Source organism: Cupressus sempervirens, chromosome 5 (genome assembly GCF_028749045.1).
Source record: "Cupressus sempervirens isolate cs-2001-9-10 chromosome 5, ASM2874904v1, whole genome shotgun sequence".
NCBI lineage: Eukaryota > Viridiplantae > Streptophyta > Pinopsida > Cupressales > Cupressaceae > Cupressus > Cupressus sempervirens.
Genome location: NC_143122.1, coordinates 215,674,218 through 215,695,810, shown reverse-complemented (window position 1 = coordinate 215,695,810; position 21,593 = coordinate 215,674,218). Strand labels below are relative to the sequence as shown.

General features: G+C 35.2%; 1 protein-coding gene across 1 annotated transcript in view; it reads right to left on the bottom strand.

Annotated features, from left to right (window-relative positions):
- Positions 1–14,261, bottom strand: part of LOC149555195 (cytochrome P450 720B2-like) — a 43,088-nt gene extending 28,827 nt beyond the window's left edge. The window contains exons 1-7 of the mRNA XM_089829262.1: positions 14,207–14,261; positions 10,011–10,160; positions 9,680–9,919; positions 9,395–9,472; positions 9,217–9,295; positions 9,012–9,130; positions 8,809–8,927 (exon numbers count right to left, since the gene is read on the bottom strand). Of these exons, the coding sequence (XP_089685388.1) occupies positions 8,809–8,927; positions 9,012–9,130; positions 9,217–9,295; positions 9,395–9,472; positions 9,680–9,919; positions 10,011–10,145 (770 nt within the window). The 5' untranslated portion in view covers positions 10,146–10,160; positions 14,207–14,261. The remainder of the gene's footprint in view (positions 1–8,808; positions 8,928–9,011; positions 9,131–9,216; positions 9,296–9,394; positions 9,473–9,679; positions 9,920–10,010; positions 10,161–14,206) is intronic.
- Between the last annotated feature and the right edge of the window lie 7,332 nt (positions 14,262–21,593).

Genomic DNA, 21,593 nt, shown 5'->3' with positions numbered 1-21,593 from the left:
TGCTCCCCTTTGAGTGCATCTTAGCCCTCCTTAAGCCTTCATCCATCCTTGCATCTAAGCCCTCCATCCCTCTACCCCTTAGCCTATAAATTGAATCCCATCCCAAGCCATTTCATCAACAATATTTGAGCTAAAGTTACCATGCTATTTTGAGAACCAAAGCCATCAACCATACCCTTATAATGCCAAATTGAGAGCTCACAAAGCTACCAATTTGCCATTACCCATCTCCATTGAAGCAGCTTTTGAGCATCTTGAGCATACATCCACAGCAAAAGGACACATCTACAGAATCAAGAAAGCATGGAGTGTTTTCTCTTGTGAGGTTTGCACTTCTTATTTTCTTTCTTAGTCTAAGCATATATGTGAATTTAGTTTTTGGTTTGTGAATGTTTACTTTATTTGTTAATGTTCTTTGCATACAGATTCTGGTTCTACATTTTTGCATCATCTAAGTCTAGTCTCTCCTCTTCTTATCCGAGACTGGGGCAACATTGTTGCTAAAACATCTTCCTCATGTTGTCTTCATTCAAACTTCTTTGAAATAGTGTTGTCTCGACACTATGTCAAAGAGGGGCAAAATGTAGACACCTAAATTTGATTACACTACTTTGGTAATCTAATTTAGCCATCTCTAAAGGCATCATTAATTAAATTTTTTATTTAATTAATCCTTTGTCATCCCCTAGTTGATTAATTTAATTAATCATCTATAGTCCTAATTGATAAATCAAATAATCTATTATTTATCAATTAAATCCTTTTCTCCTATCTAATTCCAAAAATCCCCATTTATTAAATAAATCTATTTGATAAATGAAATCCTCAAATTCAAAAACCCCTAACCTATCTCTAATCCTCCGTTTAGCCTAATCCACCCCATCCACCCATACTAACCCAGCTTAGCCACTAACTCACCCACCCTCATTAATGCCATCCACTTGCACATCTCTAACATCCCTAATCTAATCCTAAACCCAAGCCTAATCCACCCCCTAATGTTGTCACATTCCTTAAACAAGTTTAAGACTTTCCTAATCCAAACCAAAGTCTCCCCTCAAAAAAACCCAACCACTAAGTCATGAGTGCTCTTACAAAACATAAAGACTCTTACAAGCCCACTCATGACTCTTACACCCATCTTCCACACTCTTCCCTCTTCCACACTCATTCCTCTTACATCCCTCTTACATACTCAACCCCACTCATCATGCCCTTAACCAACCCTTAACCCTACCCTCTCACACTCATCCTCCTTGTGACAAGTGTCACCTTCCCATTGGTGCTAAACAAGCACAATCCATGTGCTCCCCTTTGAGTGCATCTTAGCCCTCCTTAAGCCTTCATCCATCCTTGCATCTAAGCCCTCCATCCCTCTACCCCTTAGCCTATAAATTGAATCCCATCCCAAGCCATTTCATCAACAATCTTTGAGCTAAAGTTACCATGCTATTTTGAGAACCAAAGCCATCAACCATACCCTTATAATGTCAAATTGAGAGCTCACAAAGCTACCAATTTGCCATTACCCATCTCCATTGAAGCAGCTTTTGAGCATCTTGAGCATACATCCACAGCAAAAGGACACATCTACAGAATCAAGAAAGCATGGAGTGTTTTCTCTCGTGAGGTTTGCACTTCTTATTTTCTTTCTTAGTCTAAGCATATATGTGAATTTAGTTTTTGGTTTGTGAATGTTTACTTTATTTGTTAATGTTCTTTGCATACTGATTCTGGTTCTACAGTTTATACCCAATAATTATCAGTGGCGGCCAAGTTGTATTTCTGTATTTCTGTATTTCTGTATCTATATTTCTGCTATTGGTTATTTGGCCAACCAGTTTTACCCAGATTTACTTTTTTTCTGTTATATACCCTCTGTATGAGGATTTTCTTACAGAATATCTATACCATACATTCTTAATGAGACCCAGATTTGGTTTAAGACTCTTAATGAATTGAACTGAATATATTGTAATTATTCACCCAGTTTGGACTGTGAATCTGAATAAGATTTGTCCACTGGATAGAATCAGTTTAAGTTAGGGTCTCTCATAGCAGTTTACCAATTTTTAATAAACCTAGCTAAAGGAAGAATTGCATTCAGAGCTGGAATTGTGGTGACCTTTGAATCATCAGGCTGAAGAGAAAAATGATCATGGCATCCTGTAAAAGATATCCTAGAATGAATCTTTATGGGGAGGATGAAGAAGTGACTACAGTGGTAATTTACTATTAACCTCAGGTTGCAGAAACTGCTGAAAGGTATGCAAAACTTATGCATCAGTTGGAAAGGTTGAAGTCAACTCTCTCAATTATGGAAATACGAATAACTAATAATAAAGATTTCGCAAAGGAAATGGAAAATCAGGAGTTAAAAAGATCCAATCATAATAGATCATGTGATTTCTTGTTATGAGGTATCCAATGATCTTATTGTAAAGATTGAAGATATGCAAGAGAACATATTGTCTTATGAATTTGATGTGGACGATAGGTGACAACTGTACTCCATTGCAAGAGACCATGCCCCAATACACTACTTGAGAGGAGGAAGAACAATCAAAAGAGGCAAAGGTGGAACCTGAAATGATGAACAATACAAAAACACAAGAGGATGCAAAGAAAGAAGTGCCAATTGTACAGAAGAAACGAAGATCATAATTTCAAGTCAAACAAGAAGACTCCTCGATATCAAAAGATAGTGAGGTCCAAGAAACGTTAACCCAATTATACAGTATGGACATAATTGCACCACGTAATGATGATTTGCAGCATATGGGAATGACTGGACAATGTGATGATGTGTAGAGTATTAGTTGTGATGTTGAAAAGAATGGTTTGTTAGAAGCATATTTATCTAGAAAGTCCAATGATTACACACACAGACATCATGATGGTTGATGCAGGAGCATCCTTGGGTCGTTGGCAATCTCTCATCACCCAAAAATATTTCCTTTCATTTTTGTTTTTGTTTTCCAATTTTAGTATTTTTGGTTGCAATCCTTCAATTATGGGAGTTATTTGTTGCGGAGTTGGGGATGTGTTCTAGACATAGTCTTGGATCATTTCTTAGGGTCACACTTCATTTGGTTGCATCGTATTCGAGTAACGCTAGATTCTTACGAGGTTGTTGATGTTCTTCACAATTTCTTGACTAATTTGCTTTTTCCGATCTTGCGAAGCTATTTCCTAACTAGTAAAATGTTTTGGCGCATATCTCAATGTTCTTGGATCATGTGTGGACTTGTTTCTTGGATTACAACAGATTTCATGGCTTATATGATGAGATCCATGCAATTTAAGTCCTATCCTATATAGTAATATGTTTTCCTAATTATTGGAGAATGGAATCTATTCTAGGATGACCCATGTGTCGTGAAGTCTTTATAAGGGTTATAATTGATCTGTTTAGAGACTGTGGATGATAGTAGGAAGTAAGGTCCTAGACCGAAGGCTAGCTATAAGATTTCTATTTGTATCAAGCCTACATGCATCGTATGATTGCATGTTGTAGGTTAAATTGATTTAAATCCTTGATTTTGAGATAATGCAAAGATTGGTTTAGCATGTTGATTGTCTCTTCATGTATTTGAGTTGTTTGTTTCCACTATGTTGATTCATGTTGCATGGTTTGGACCACCTTCTTTGGAGACACTCCTACCATGACTATGTCAAGTGGTATCAGAGCTGATTGATGATCTGTGTTAGTAGATATGAGCTCTTGAGCTTGTGAAGCGCTAGATGTGTTGGTTGTGAGGTAGAAGAGTATAGATTTGGCTTGCAACTATAGAGGACATGCACAAGAGGGTCACAGAGGGATTTTTGGTTGGTTGGTGACCTTGTTTGAATTGTTTAGGCATTCCAAAGGTGAACAAATCGCCGAGTTCATGATAGACTGCAAGTGTGTTTGATAGATCACCGAGTAGGAGGCAATTGACACCTAGTAGTTTGATCATTGAAGTTGAGGTAGTTGTACCGAATGATTGGAAAGATGCCACCTAGAAGGATGAACCCTAGGAGGTTAGAACAAATGATGGAGGAATTCAAGATTGACACAAGGATTGAGATCCAAAATGCTTTGGCTGGATTCTGAAGGAAACTTAAGATTAATGAGAAATATGAGGAAGTTGCTAACTTTTTTGAGATTGTAGATACTAAGATCCCTACAGATGAGGAAAGATTGTTGAGAGTTATGACACAAATGAGTAAGAGTCATAGGAAAGATATTTCTAATTTCTCTAGTTCATTGCATCCTGAGGATTTGGTAGATTGGATAGGCGATTTTAGAAGATTACTTTAAGCTTGAAGACATTTAAGATCCACATAAGATTAGGGTAGTACAAACTAAGTTGAAGGGTCGTGCTACCTCATGGTGGAAGGAATTGCAAAAGGATAGAGAAGATAATGGTGAAATGAAAATCACTGGATGGAGGGTGATGGTTTCTAGATTGAAGGCTAAATTCATACCTGAGGATTATGAATTGGAATTGTTCAAGAAGTTGCAAAACTTGAAGCTTAAGGACATGAGTATGAAGGAGTACACCGAGGAGTTCTACAAGATGACAATCAAATCTGGACCTAAGAGTTGTCTAGGGAAAAGGTATCCAGGCATATCAATGGTTTGAGATTCAATATTCTAGATGAGATAAGTATGTTGAGTATTAGTGCATTTGAGGAAGGTTTAGTAGAACCTGAGATAGGAGAATCTCTTATGCTAGGAGAGCCATGTTAAACCTATACAAAGGAGGAATATTTTTAGGGTTGTATGCAAGTCAGGAGGTGAACATTGTAAGGTTATTGTGGATAGTGGTAGTGTTGATAATTTGGTATCAAATGAGATGGTACAAAAGCTTGGCTTGAAGAGGCTTAAACATCCTTGTCCTTATGAGATATGTTGGTTTTAGGATGATAATATGGTGGAGGTGAGAGAACAATGTTTGGTGAACTTCAACATTGGACCTTGCAAACATAAAGTATTGTGTGATGTGGTATCCATGAGTGCTTGTCATGTTCTCTTGGGTAGACCTTGGCAATATGATAGGGGAGTTAGTCATGATTGCATAACAATCCTGGTCACCATAGAAAAGGATGGACAGAAGTTTACTTTTATTCCTTTAAAGGAGGAAGATAGGAGTGCAAGAAATCTGAGTGTTGTGAGGACTTATTGTTTGGAGAAGCTGAATGCAGAAGATAAGTCAGAGGTCGTGGAAAAGAATGATCTTTTGATTAGAACTGAGAGCAAGAGGTTGTTGAGTAATGACATAGGTAAAGTTGAGAAGCAGAGTACTTTGGTTGCTGATCAGAAGAAGACTTGTAGCAGAGACAAATCAAACAAGCAGAAGAGGCCAGGATGTAGTAAAGGTCCTTTACCATCTGATGATGCTGAGAAAATGGTGCAGAGTAGAGTAGGCTGATGGACCTGACAAAGAACAAAGTAGAATTGCAGAGAATGAGAGTTGCAAATGAAGAGGATATTTGGATTAAGAATATGCATGGGATTCATGACTTGAATCCTATAAGATGTTCACAAGTTCCTCTTATGGAACATCTTCTACTCACCTAGTATGGCTGATGTAAGATGATCCTTGGGTTGTTGGCAATCTTGTATCACCCAAAAACATTTCCTTTCAGTTTTGTTTCTGTTACAAGTTTTAGCGTTTTTTGTTGCAATCCTTCAGTTCTAGGAGTTAGTTGTTGTGAAGTTGGGGATGTGTTCTAGACATAAACTTGGATCATTTCCCTGGGTCATACTTCATTTGGTTGCGTCGTGTTTGAGTTATGCAAGATTCTTATTGAGTTTCTGATGTTCCTCACAATCTCAACTAACTCGAGATTTCTGAAATATGTGAAGCTATTTCCTGATTGGTAAAACGTGTTGGTGCGTTTCTTGATGTTCTTGGATCGTGTATGGATTTATATCTTGAATCACAATAATTTCACAGCTTATGTGATGAGATCTATGTAATTTAAATCCCATGCTTTATTGGAATACATTTTCCTGATTATTGGAGAATGTAATCAGTTCTAGGCCAAATTGTGTGTCGCGAAGTCTTTATAAGTCTTGTAATTGATCTCTTTAGAGGGTGTGTGGAAGATAGTAGGAAGTAAGATCTTAGACCGAAGGATAGTAGTAAGATTTCAGTTTGTAATCAGTCTTGTATGCCTTGAATATATGCCTGCATATTGCAGACCAATTCGATGTAAATCCTTGATTGTGAGATAATGCAAAGATAGGTTTAGCATGTTGATTATCTGTTCTAGTATCTGAGTTGATTGTTTCTGCTATGTTGATTCATGCTGCATTGTTTGGACCATCTTTCAATCCTGCCATGACTGTGTCAAAGGTGGACCAAGAAACATTCGAACTCCTTTGCTCCATGATTTGTGAGATTGTAAATGGGTTAGCTTGTAATTATAACCAAACTTCCATATTGCACATGATGATCTAGGAGAGGCCAATATGGACACAAAAGGACAATGGAAAGTTTTCCAATTTGTCACTTCATCATTCCTGCAGTGCAAAAGGATATAGCTACCTCAATATGTTTGATGCTAGACGATGGTAAGGAAAATAGGGATCATTTTGATATTCAAGATTTTGTAACCAAGCACGATATGGTGTTCGTGGACTCAAGCTACTTAGTGGGTGTGATATATCATGATGGCCTCACTATTCCTTGGATCATGAAGATCCAACCACTTACTATCTCATTGGAAGGGCACATGGATTAAGATTTTTGGTCTCAAGCTACCTAGTGGATGTGATATACCATGATGGCCTCACTGTTCCTTGGATCATGAAGATACAACCACTTACTATCTCATTGAAAGGGCACACGGATGAAGCTATCTCAATATGTTTGATGCTAGATGATGGTAAGGAAAATAAGGGTCATTTTGATATTCAAGATTTTGTAAGCAAGCATGATGTGGTGTTTGTGAACTCAAGCTACCTAGTGGGTGTGATTGACCATGATGGCCTCACTATTCCTTGGATCATGAAGATACAACCACTTACTATCTTATTGAAAGGGCACACACCTCACCAACTTTCAATTTAGCCAAAGAAGGTAAGCATTTTGATGACATCTTGTGGTATGGTAGTATTGTATTGATGCAAACTCCCGGTCATGATGAAAGGGTCAAGGATACAACTTTTTGTAAAGGGGATATAGATAATGTTTCTTGAGTTCAGGTTTTAACTTTTTCATACAAATGGGTATGAGATCCAGGTGAAATTTTGTGGTACAAGGTGAAACATAAATTATATGCTGTGATCACTAACAGATTCATGGAAGTTCAATCGTTGCAACTCAAAGCATGACATCTCCTACCTACCTTTACCCTCATGGTGATTGTCAATAGAGAAGCTAAGAGTGAAAGTTTCATGAATGCAGATCACCCAATAAAATGACCACACACATATTTTGATGACCAATTACAAAGTGGATTGCATATGTTGATAGTAGAGTACTTGTAGCGATTGGTAAACTTGATACGCAGATCAATAAGGACATTGACATATTTGTATCAATAGTGTTGCCAAAGGCATGAATGTCAGCTTATTTGAAGATCGTCCCAATTCAGTATAAAGGGGGGCACTCAAGCTCATTGAAGGTATCAAAAAGCAGCTTATGATATCTGAGTTTTTGAGCTCCACATTGTCTTCTGTTGAGACAAAAATCCCTGCATCAGTACACTGAGATATTTGGATGAAATCCCCAATATTTCTCCTGGGTGATTCCACATCTGGAGGAGTGAGTTGGGCAAATTCCCAGACTCGGACCCAGCCCTGACTCGGCAAGGGTAATTTGACTCGTGAACCCGCTCGGACTCGAACGTTGCTCGGCAAAGCGACAAAACCCTTGAAATATTTATGAAGATTTACCCTTGCCTTCACTCTTTTGGTATCATATATTGAAACTGGTAGGGCTGACCTGGCTCACCGACCCGAACTTGGCAGGGTTGACCCGACTTGCTGACCTGGGATACTCACCTGACTCGTGGAGAGTCATGGAACAATGGAACTTGGACTTATAAACCAATTTTTTGTGTTTTCAAAAAAAATGTTAAAAGAAATCAGTAAGGCCCCGTTTGGTTGCTGGAAGGTGAGGGCCAAAACTGGGTTATCAGGGCTAAAACCAGGTTTTGCAGAAAAATATAGGCGTTTGGTTGGTTAAAATTATAACCTCGTTTTCAATTCCATCTTCCAATAAAAAGGTGGAATTCGAAATTAAAATCAGGTTTTGAATTTTATGACAGTTTTTTTAATAATATTGTGGGGTCCACGGTATATTCATCTTCCGTGTCAACCAAACGGACCATTGTCTTTCCAAACCACAAAACCAGGTTTTCGAAAACCTGGTTATGCGACAAATTCATCTTCCCCAACCAAACAGGGCCTAAGTGTGCTAGATATGGATGACAGTCAGTGGGAGCTAGCAGCATGCAGCCTACAGAAAAAGTTGCTTGATTACATCCATTATGTAACATTTTTTCAATAAAATGATTATAAATTCAATTATAGGGCCCTCTGGTCAAATTTCTAAGATAATTTATGTAAATTATATGTAACTATTCTACATTTTTGTGCAAGTACTTGTTGAAAATAAGATATAGACAACTATTGAACCTCAAACTTAGCAGATATGTAGACATTTTATCTTTTCTTATTTTTAAAATTTATTTTCAACAAATTTAATCAAAAACTTTAATTAATTACTTATTTAAAAGAAGAATCATAAAAGGAATGGCAAAACATATCCCTACAATAGCAGAATTTTGGTATTTGTTTGCAACAAGCACCTGAATTTTGTAACGAAATGGTGTAAGAAGAGCGACAGCTCGAGCCTGGCCAAATTTAATCCTGGGCAGAGTCTCCCACCTCCTCCAAATGGGGTAAACAGGGGATTATTTGAAACTCCCTGCAATTTTTTGTAACAGAAACATTAATTGAGAAATTAACTAAGCTTTCCTTAAAACAATTTACAGAGGGCAATTTACAATACATTATCGCATGATTCCCAACGCCATGGATTAAACTCAAAGGCCGTAGCATAATTTTTCTCGTCCATGTGAACCCCGGACGTAAAGACTAGGATAGTTTGTCCTTTTGGAATTTGATAACCTAAAAAATACAGAAGTTTCCATCAAAACTGGGCACAGAATATTAACTTAGATAGAATATAATGGCTGCCTTGAAATATTACTCGCCTTTAAAATCAATGTCTTGAGTGGCTTCTCTGAACAAGAATGGTGCAACGTTGCCCATACGAAGAACCTCATTGACAACCTAAGCACAGTAGCATTTCACTGTAAGCCTCCAATGCACTTTATTTTCCAATAGCTGATTTGAGTAATGCTTAGAAAACAAGTTTTGAATTGAGCTCACCTGTTGAGTGAATTTCATTGATTTATAGGCACCCCAACTTATTTTTTCATTTAATTTCAAAATGTGATCTTGTTCATCCTGCAAGTGCAAATCCAGTTGTTATTCCCAGTTCAACAGGCAATAATAGTGGCAGAAAAAAAGAAAGAAAAAAGAAACTTATGTCAGGCTTAAACAGCGTGTTACATTTTGATGTGTTCCAAATAAATCACATAAACAAATTGAAGCCTAAAATGTACATTTAAACCAAACTCCCCACTGAATATTGAAGCTACTGGAAGTACTCACTTGGAGTTGTTTCAATGCTCGAGGACAATCTGTGAGATACTTTATACTCATTGCCATGGAGCGGGAGACGGTTTCGTGTCCTGCAAAGAGCAGAAACAGAAGAGAGTCCACCACAATTTCATCAGGAAGAGGAGGATCCTCCTTTAGGAATTTTGACAATAGGTCATTGTGAACTACTTCAGGGTGTTTCCTTCTCTCCCCCATAATTTCGTATATCTTATTTAGAAGATATCTCCTTGCCTGTCAAAAGTGTGAACAATAATAACCCCGAATCAGAAACTATGTAATGCTATGACTTCCGTGTAATGCTTGGGATTGGGTGTTTGTTAACCTTGAGTCCTCTGGAAAATGTTGAACCAGGAATTCGAAGGGGAAGACACAGAACTGCTGCCGAAAAGTTGTGAAATTGCCTTGCAATCTCTTCTGTTTCTTTGGAAGGGGATAAATCCAGTAACTGTTTTGCCATGAGGTTCAAAATTATCTGCTCGCACACGTCAATAAGTCCTAGTTAAAACCATGTAAAGTAATCACTTGACTGTTACAGCTAAGTTAAAATGGTAAAAGAAAAACATTCATAATAAATCGGAGATATTTTCTATAGAAAGTCAAATTATGAATTCTTTAGGATTCAATTGTGTAGCTTTCAAGTCAAACTCATTGACTCCTTTTTTATTATTAATGGTTCTTCAGCGTAATTGAGTTGGACTAGTATTGGGATGGGTGATCTCCAGGAATGCGGGATTCTTCTCTGTTAGTATCACCTAGATATAATGACTACTTAGTGTACCATTCATTCTATGAGACATGGATTCTTCTGAAGCACTACTCATGAAAATATGGGTCAATTAGTTATAACAATATCATAATAAAATTCTTATTACTTAGTTTCCATTTTGATATACAAATACTAAAGATATCTTATGAAGAAATACACATACAAAGAAAATTAAGGACAGAGAAAGAAAGAAAGAAAACTATCAAATTTAATAAATCAAGATGAAATCTTGGTTCTGCTGTGAGCTGTTTAAAAAACCGAAAAGGAAGGAGAGTATTATGTCCGTGGTTTCTAGAAAAGAAAACATTTGAAACCAGAGGAGGAAGAACGCACAATTGTCTTTGGTTGAGATGGATATGGTTTAAATGCATGATTATCTGAAGATTCTAAATGAGGAGTTGAAGGTTTTGAAACAGTGAATGCTCTCTCTTCTACTTAGCAATATGCTTTATTGCTCTTCTGTCTCTTGCTATTACTTTGCAGTATTCTCAGAAGTAGATAACTATTCAATATTGCAATCTACTTTTTTTCTTTTGATAGTAATTATGAATTGTTAATGTTAGATATTTGGCCAGAAATTTAGAAAAACAGCAATAAGAAAATGCCAAAATAAATACAATAAACACACAGAAATTACCCTAGGAAAACCCTTCCAAAATGAAGGGAAAATTCCATCCACACAACAAAATCACTTTATCAATCATAAAATATTCAGTGTACAATGTCTTTTGTTTGAAGTGATATATATAACAATTAGAGACTCTCCTCATTACAACTGAAGGTCTCTTGAATTTCTCAAAACATGACTCTTTATTTTCAAATACAACTCTCCTATTTCCATGCCTCAACGCATGTTGTATGACACATTTTAATATTAGTTTTACAATTTATCATAAATGTCCTATTCAGTTCAAAGCGGCCCTAACAATAATAATGTCCATATTTCTAGAGATAAAGATCTCTATTGCAGCTACAATCTCCAACACTCCCTCTTTGAGAGAGAGAGAGAGAGAGAGAGAGATCTTTAATTAAACATTTACGCAAGGCGGTAACAAAAAATGTCAATGATAAATTCTAATCACATGGATTCAAAACATAATTCATGCAATCACTCAACATGAAACAATCTGCAAGAATCACAATCAACTTTCATCACAGACTTTCTCAGCATGATGAAGTCTCTTAACATGACAAACCTGCAAAAATCACAACCAGCTTTCATTACAAACTCGCTTAACTGATGCTGTCATAGAATCTCTCAACATGACAAACCTACAAGAATCATAACTAGCTTTCATTACAGACTTGCTCAACGTGATGATATCATGGAATTTCTCAACATGACAAGTTAGTAAGGTTTACAACCAACATTTTATCACGGACTCTCTCAACGTGATACAATTATGGACTCTTTCAACATGACTTCCAACTCCCATCACAAAATTTATCAACGTGATGACATCATGGACTGTCCCTACATGATGTTCACTATGAATCTCTCATAGGTGAAAGAGTTATCAGGTTGTCCTTACAAATTATTATTAATTTCATGTTAATATTAGCTCATAAAATCACAGCTAAAAATTCTTTTCCAACAAGAGCCTCAAGTTTTACAAATACGACAAGCATTAAAAACATGTATAAGAAAAACAGGGATACTATAAACACTCCCTCTCAACCAAAAACAACTCTCTCTGAAGTTGAACATTTCCCTCTAAAGATCATTGTTGTTGCATCTTGCAACCTATAGAGATTAAATTGACATCAACTTATCAATGATAACATAAATCACTATCAAGATATATAATCATAAATACTTATCTCTTTGAGATATAATCTCAACACACAGATATACACATAAGAGATTCTGACTGCGAAATGCTTCGCGATAGCCCGAGCTACATCCTAGCCGGTATGTTTAGAGGCTTTGACCATATCACGGATCTTGACACCAGTATTCCAATCGAGCTCCTGAAGCTTTGTTTGTGGTCTTGTCCGCACTTGATCTTGACAACCGAATGCTTTTGCAGCATCCACAATTACGACTTTCAGACCTAGAACAGTAATTGGTGCTGTCCCCTCCATATTCGAGGCCTTCATGGCCAAATATCAATACCTTTGAGGCCAAGCTGACCAAAAATAACTTCAAAACCCCTTTACCTTCCATATTGAGACGTAAGTGGATCCCCAGAGCAAGTATCATATATATATATATATATATATATATATATATATATATATGCGTTAAAAAAAATTTCTCCATGAAAAAAAGAACAGCCAACGGTAAAAAACCAAAAACCCGATTGCCAAAATCTCCAATCAGCAAATCCCGAGTAACTCAAGCGCAATAGAGTGCAGAGGAAATCTGTCTGCGACAAGAATCTCAATAAGTTTCTAATGGTGCCTTCGACCATACAACCCAATGAGAGAGAAAGAAGGTGAAAAGTTGTTGCCAGCTAGACAAACTCCCGATAATCGTAGCCGAGGATGAGCTGTACATGCTAGTTTAAAGGAGTGCCAATTCGAATGATAAATATTTATCTTGATTATTTCCTCCATAACCAACTGCATGAAAGTTCCCATTCTTCAACCCGATAAACTGAGTATCGAGCTGTAGTATTTGATGATGCCTGAAAAATTTGAAGACTCTCCGCGGCAAAAATTAAGGAACGGATGCCACAAATAAAAGGACGCACTGTTCTTTCCAAACAAACCTCGATCAGATCATGCCCACGATTTCCTTGCTGTTGCGTGCGATTGCAAGACTGGCGCTATTTGCAGAGAAGAGGATAGCACAAATCCTTGGATCGACAATTTCCTGTCGTCTTTTATCCCCTATTACTTCCCGACACAAATCTCATAGAAAGATTAGATATTGATGAATATATCTTGACTCTTGCAAGAAGATAAGCAAGAAATGTGCTGTGCAAAAAAGAGAAATGAATGAAGATGAAAGGACGTAATAAAATAGATGGCCGCGAAGCGAGACACAGACATCATGATTTCATTCGCTGGCCTCCCACCGCGAAGGCAAAATTTACTTACCCTTTGAGAACAAAGACATTTCCAAATTAGAATAAAACAAACACGCTAAACGATAAGAAGAGCTTGAACACCTTAGAATGTCCCAAGCAACAGAAAAGAAAAAATCGACAATCCAAGATACAGAATCGACAACAAAAATCTGAAGCTTACAGATAATATCTTAAGGATAGAGAAAAAAACAGAGTTTCAAAAGATTCTAAAAAGTCCAATGACAGCACACAAAAAAACTACGAGGGAAAAACTGATGCATGCATGAACAGGAAATGGGAAACAACCCCGATTAAACGCATTGCTTTAATTTATAAATACCACATTATACCGTTATTGGAAAACTGTTATCTTTCAACCACAAGCTGAAAAATTAAATATTGCAAAGAATGATCTACTTCAATGAACGGTTGGCACAGCATGAAGATTACTGATTAAAGCAAATCATATCCAACAGGAAGCCAAGAACATAATGACTGAAGCAAGCCCACATATGCAAAGGGGGAATCAGATGCAAGTCATGAACCAAGAGAGAACTAACAGTGAACGAACCAGGTAATCGAGCTACTACCAACATACAACACAAAACAAAATTGCAAGATTTCCTTATTGCAGATATCAAACTAGGCTCTGATACCATGTTGGATATTTGCCTAGAAATTTAGATAAACAGCAATAAGGAAATGCCAAAATAAATATAATAAACACACAGAAATTACCTTGGGAAAACCCTTCCAAAATGAAGGGAAATCCCAGCTACACAATAAAATATTACTTTATTGATCATAAAACGTTCAGTGCACAATTTGAAGCGATATATATAACAAATTCAGAGACTCTTCACATTACAAGCGAATGTCTCTTGGATTTCCCTAAACATGACTCTCTATTTACAAATATAAATCTTCATATTTCCATGTCTCAACGTAAGTTATATGACATGTCTTAATATTTACAATTCATCATAAATGCCCTATTCAGCTGTAGGTGACCATAACAATAATAATACCCATATTTCTATAGATCAAAATCTCTATTGCAGTTACAATCTACAACAGTTAATGTCAGAGATAAAGGACCTCTTCTTCAATATGAAAATACAGCAATAACACTCGTGTAGAAATTTGAACCTCCGTATAAAAAACCACAATACCATAATTCAACCATCACACTATAACATAACTACAACATTATCAGCTAGACCTTGAAATCTACTTGTCTTAATTCATGAAAAGTGTTGGTTTCACTTGAATATATTTCCAGCCTATTAAACTAAAAATTTAAATTGCAATAATTCACCTTCCAAACAGATAAGAATCAACAGAGCTGTAAAGAAAGAATAGTAGAGGAAAAACCTTCTGAACATGTTGAAATAATTTACGAGATAAGATGAATTAGTAGACTCCTAGAAAAATTAACAGTGTTTGTAACCAATTCTGTAGGTTGGGTCAACAAGTAGCAGCTTATACCTCATTTACTTCATATAAATGATAGCACCTTCTAGCCAAAAAAAAGGGGGAATAAAAGGCTACTAAAATAAAGGAGAGGAAAATGTACGCATGCCTTATGACACTCATCTTGTAACTTCATCTTTTTTCCATCCCACTCAGACATTGCATTTATCAATAGATTTTGAATGTCGTCCATCAGATGGGAGCACACATTTTCGTGGTTGAGTAAATTGACAGTTATTGCATGAATCTTCCTCTGAAGATCTCCACGGAGAGCAAGCAGACCATATTTACCAGTTATATCAATAAAACCCTGAGTATTGGAAGTTTGAAACAACCTTCCCTCATTCTGCATCACAAATCTGTTGAATTCTGGATTCACAGAGATAATAACCCGTCTTCCAAACAAGCTAGAAGAGAACATGTCTCCGTATCTGAAAACAATTTTAGCGAAACTCTATCAGTAATCAAACTAAAATAGTATTTTTGAGCATCTGGCTTTCAGTCGATGGTACGGTTTATAACTTTTTTTCTTAATAAATGACAAATCGTTTGCAAATATTATGTTTATATAAGTCTCAGCATGAGACCGACACAAGTTCTTGCAAGTACAATAATGAGAACTATATCAGATTCTTTAAAGCAATCAAACTAGAAATCATCTTAGAAAACTAAGAATCACAATTTAGAAATCTATTGATTGTGAAACTACTTCCAAATTATTTAAGATTCCATATTAGACATCTCCTCGAAATTTGAACTTAGATCTTCCTATTGAAAGCTCAAACATGAATAGAGAGAAGAAGCTCAAAGCACCCAAAAATCGTAATGTAAAAACCTGCATAATAAACTTACCGAAGCTGTCTTGGGTTGATAAAAGATCTTGGAAACTTGTCTGACATAGTAGAGAGAAGGAACTGAATATTCTCCCCTATGACAGGCCACCCCATAGAACCCGGGGGAAATTTGAGTTTACTCGTAAAAGCCTTTTTGGATCTTCCATGGAGGTACCACACCAATATTACTAAAGATAGGATGGCTGCCAACAAATGCACTGCTAAATCTTCTATTAAAGCCATGTCTTTCTGTTTGTATCAATGTGTTTTTGAAGCACTTACTGCTCTTGGGCCGTGGAAAAATTATATAGAAACTGTTTCATTTTTGAGAGGATGATTTAATCAACCGAGTCTATTTAGCTTATATTTGCTCTGTTCAATATGAAAATAATAATTGATTCTATTTGACATTTTAATGAATAAATGTTATTATTATCATTTGTTATCATTGATTATAATTTATAACAGAGATTGAAAACAAAGGTTGGCAGATAATCTAAAAATATATATAGTTAAAATAAAAGAGAAAATGTTATTAATTAGATTAAAAAATATTTTTTAAATAAAAAAAGCCATTATACCTTCCAGGCCTCATCTGCCGAAAACTAAAATATATGCTGTCAATTTGGCAAAACATGTATTATTTTAGTTGCACTAGGTTCAAAAACAAGGTACCGGGATCTTATAGCCATCGGTAGATTCTGATGCCTTGTGTATGGATATGCTGAGCGCAATGATACAAAACCAAACGAACTTTAGTAGAGGAAGTCAACTAGGTCACCCCTCTTAAGAAGGGAATCTAGAATCTATGGATAGATTATAGCTTAAATAGAGAGTGTTTTTAAACTTTACAAGGAATGCAACTTTTTAATTTGAAATACCTTATTTAATAGTATAAAATTGAGTATCTAAAGAAATGTGGCATGCGATCATGTATTAAATTAGATCAATCAATTCTATTGTTTTATATAGGAAATAATAATTAAATTAGTAGAATAATATAATAAATGGAAATCAAAGTGATTGAGTTACAAGGTTAACTTTAATGTCAAGGGAAGATGTTTTTCATTAGTTTTTTTACTTATTTTCTAATAGATATTTATCATCATGTATAGGGTTTTATTTATCATGATTGACATTCTCATTTTTATCAAATTATTTTGGGATTGATTCTAAGTAGAATTTAAGAATATCAAGCACTAATTGAAGGAATTTTCTCTTATCAAAAGGTGCCACACATTCTAAATTGAGAGGATGTGGGTGTGTTGCAAAGATGGAGATCGTGCATGTAGGTTACAAATTGTATAAGAGAAGTGATGGCTCTCTAACAATTGCATGATGAGTTGATGACTTTGAGCAATCGGAGTGTTGGTCTCAATAAGGTGACCTAATACAAGATTGTCGTGAAGGGGAAACTCTAGCATTAACACAAGGTATGTTTGCCCAATAATTTAAAAAATGGGTCTAAAGAGGTTGAAGATACAACACAAACACCATTCACTTGGACTTCAACCATTTGATACCAAAAGATAAAATGTCAATTGGGTCAGAACCAATTTGATAAGTTATATTAATGCTTATTGGTTGAGATGTGATGGATGATATGATTTATCATGATGATAAATGTTCTTAAAGATTACCTTGTTTTGTAGTAAGAAAATTACAAATTTGATGACATAGGTTCTTTTAGTCAAAGAAACTACAACAACAATAATATTCATGTACATTCAAGTTAAATGTCAATTTACAACAATAAATGGATAAGTATTTAGTTCTCTATTGAGTAGATCCGCTCTTGCTATTAGCAAATAATTATATCATTAAGAAATCTTTTATTATAGTTATTGCTAGTACTATTTTATTGCTCCTGCTATCTTCATAACTAGATCTTCTTCATGATGTTATGTGAGCATGCTTATGACTTTGTTTCTAATTTCCTAATTTTTTTCTTCTATAAAAAACCCTTGTCTAAATTAGTAGGGATGAGTGACAACCTTAGCATGATTAGTTTAAGTTAGTTAGATTATTATAACTCTATAAATGTTGCAAAGAAAAAGAGATCAAAGGACCAACATTCTTGTACATTTTCAAGTTCTCCAATCCAATAATCACTTTCCAACTTAAGTGTTCATTTGTATGGTTGATTTTACATGATTCAATGATAAATATTGGTTATTGAAGATTATTTTGCATAATAAGAACACTTTCCTAAGAAAGGGCTAGCACAAGGTAGGGTTTTAATAGTTTTGTCTTTTATGATTAGGTCATTTCAATTGCTAATCAGTGTATTGAATTAGTATTCAATTATAAGTTAAATATTCATATAGAAACTATTGTTAGTTACCCATTGATGTACATAGATGATCTATGAAATATCTATAAAAATCATTATTACCATCCTTTGTGCATGTGTTTCTATTAATAAGAACATGGAAATGATGGTTTAACAATACCACGAGCACTAAAACACTTCGCTTAGGAAATATTATAAAAAGTGCCTAAAAATAACTAAAATAAAATAAAATTAAAGCCTTTATATCTCTAATCTATGTGTCAATGACTTAAGGGAGAGTTAGATCCAAAACTCATGTATGTAGTATTGCAATTAAATATCATGGGTAAAAGAACAATCAATTGTCACACTTTTATAAAGGAAAATGTCAACAACACTAAAACTATTCAACTTTAACAACATAAAAGTGATATTTCTCTATTGTATTTGAAGATGATGTAAACTCTTGAAAAATTGGATGAAATTATGGCTATAAATTTTAACATGGTTATGATGAAATGTGTAACAGTGGATGAAGTTGATGTTTATTAAACATGTTTTTTTTATGATTTTATGAATTAGTTTTTCTTGTGGATGATGATTAAATTCTTTATGAATTCTTTTCTTATGGTTGGGTTTGATTAGCATGCATGGTATTTTCATGCAATTTTGAGTCATTGCCAAGTTCTAATATTGAGAATTAGATAAACTTACTTATCTCAGATCACAAGGGCCTTGAGCTTCTGCATATATTGCAACATATAGTTAAGAAGCATTTACATTTGTATAAATTAATTGTGTCTCAACATCCTAATGACCAATTAGACATCACTAACATGGTTGAATGTGCTGATGTTTGAGCTATTGTACATATGGTAAAAAAAATCATTTTTTTTCAATAATCTCATTTGTTAGAAAGTAAAGTCCACCAAGAAAACTGAGAGGGGGAGGGAGGGGGGGTTAATCATTTAGTTGACCAAAACAAATTTAATTATTCTTATTAAATTTGAAATATGTGATCACCATTTAAACAACAACCATAAGAAGATAACCATACACAATAATACCAGATATGTTAAATGGGGAAACCTTTGATTAAAGGGAAAACCTCGGTGGGAATGGTACCCACAAAATGATGTACTAATATATAAGTTCCTTGTAAGAGGATGACATCTATTAGGATCCAATGAAATAAATTCAATAGATATCTATCCCTATTAGGAGACTTTGAATCCTTGGGAAGAGATTCCAACCCTATTAGGACTTGTAGAAGGCAGAAGGACTCACTGTCCAAACAGTTTTAGGGGCAAGACCACCAAACTCATTGTCCAACTCGCCTCTGTATTATTCTTTTTCAAAATAATAGTAAATGATCACTTGTTCAGTAGCACTCTCTTCCAAATGCAATCATCCTAGTTATCCACTGTTCCTATGCAACAATAAATACTTCTTAGATCTCAATACTAGATCCGCAAACTTGTATTACAATAATCCCTTAGATCGCTTACTTACATATAATTTGCACTTACAATTCACTTTCTATTTCAAAAGCATCTCATACACATATTTCTCTATTTAACCACAAGGAAAATAACTTTCCTTCATACCAAGTCCTCAAAATAATTCAATAAGTCAACCTTGAGGCTTTCCCAATTTACAATTACACTAGGACCTCATTAAGATAAAACAATACACGCTATATTACATCTTTTCATAATTATATAATACAGTTAGATAAAAATCTTTAAAAATCGTTCACACGTGTGACCTCATGCTTCACACACTTGTTGTTTTCATCATTCAGATGTCTTCTACCTTTGTCAGACTTTGCATAACTTGATTCTATCCCTATTAGGAGATATAATCTTAACATCATAAACTACTTCTTAGGAACTCTGTCTGTAAATTGTCTTATGTAAATCTTGAATAATTGTTACTAGGCTTCGACTTTCTATATCTGCTCTTAATCACACCATAAATACACTGTAGAACACATACTCAACTCTACATAACCTCATCTACAATCCTCTACCTACTACTCTATTAGTCTTTAGTATGTTGACATCAATGACAAACATTGTCATGAATCCAACATGTAACCACTGTTACAAACTCTCAAGTGCTCCAACAATGCTAGGATACACCCCATAGGAATATCATCAAAATTCATGCTAACAATCTCCCCCTTTGGCATTAATGGCAACATAGATGAAAAACATCTAAGTTCCATCAATACTAAATACAACTTTGATGTTGTTGCTACTCTGATGTTTTCAAATCCTCTTCATCAATCAAATTTGAATTTCCCAGGAAAAACTCTTCATTAGTGCAGCTACTCCACCATTGATATACTTCCCCATTAGCATCTACATTTTCTCTATCTCATGTAAAACTCTACCCCATTCATAGGAGATACTTCTCTTCCCCATTCTTAGGAAATATTTTTCATGTATTCTCTCCCCCATTGACATCAATGATAAAGACATCATTATGTCAATTTGCTGCTCATATCTTCAATTAGCTCAAGTGTCCAAAGACATTGTTGAAATGCCAATTACCTAGGGTCCTTCATGACTCAGTTGAATCAAAGATACTCCCCAATAGAGGAAGCATCAACATTCAACCTAGATAAACAATAGTTTCTATACCACTGGACTGATGCAATCTTTGCATTACCTGCTTTGAAGTTGGCATGGGCATAACCCCAAGCATTCCTCACAAATACTCAAATGTATCCATAGATAAAGGCTTTGTAAATATATCTACAATCTACTCTTTTGCACTAACATATTCTTGTTTGATCTCTTTCTTTGCCACCTTCTCTCTCAAAACATGATACTTAATAGATATGTGCTTCATTTTAGAATGTAATATAGGATTCTTAGACATACTGTACTTGTGTTATCACAATGTATGACAAAAGGTTTAGTAAACTCAACTCCAATATCCTTCAACATCTATTTCATCCACATGATTTGATTGTAATTATTTGTTGCTACAACATATTTGGTTTTTGTTGTGCTTTGTGAGATACGATCTTGTTCCTTGCTTAGCCAAGAAACCAATCTTCCTCTTAAGAAAAATGATCCACCACTTGTACTCTTTCTATCATCCACAGGACCTATCCAATCTGCATCAGCATATGCACATAAAGTAAAGTCATTTGATCTGTCATACCATAGTCCAAAATTAGGTGTACCCTTCAAATATCTGAATATTCTTTTTACTGTTGCATAATGTTCTTCCTTCAACTACTAAAATTGGACTAAATTTTTGATGTGAAATGGTCAATTTTTCTGTGACAATTAGTCAAAATTTCAACAAAAGTATCTGGAGTTAATTTTTTGTTGAACTTTCAACAAAACTCTTTGTGTGTCTATTTATTGACGCATCGTGGTGTCAAAAAATAGCCCATTTATGTGCAATTAAGGAGGCATCAAGAAATAGTTGATTCAACCAAATTACGTTGAACATTCTACCATATTGGGCATAAAAAAAAATTGATCGACGAGGATATTATGTCCTTGACAAAAATCCTCATCGGACC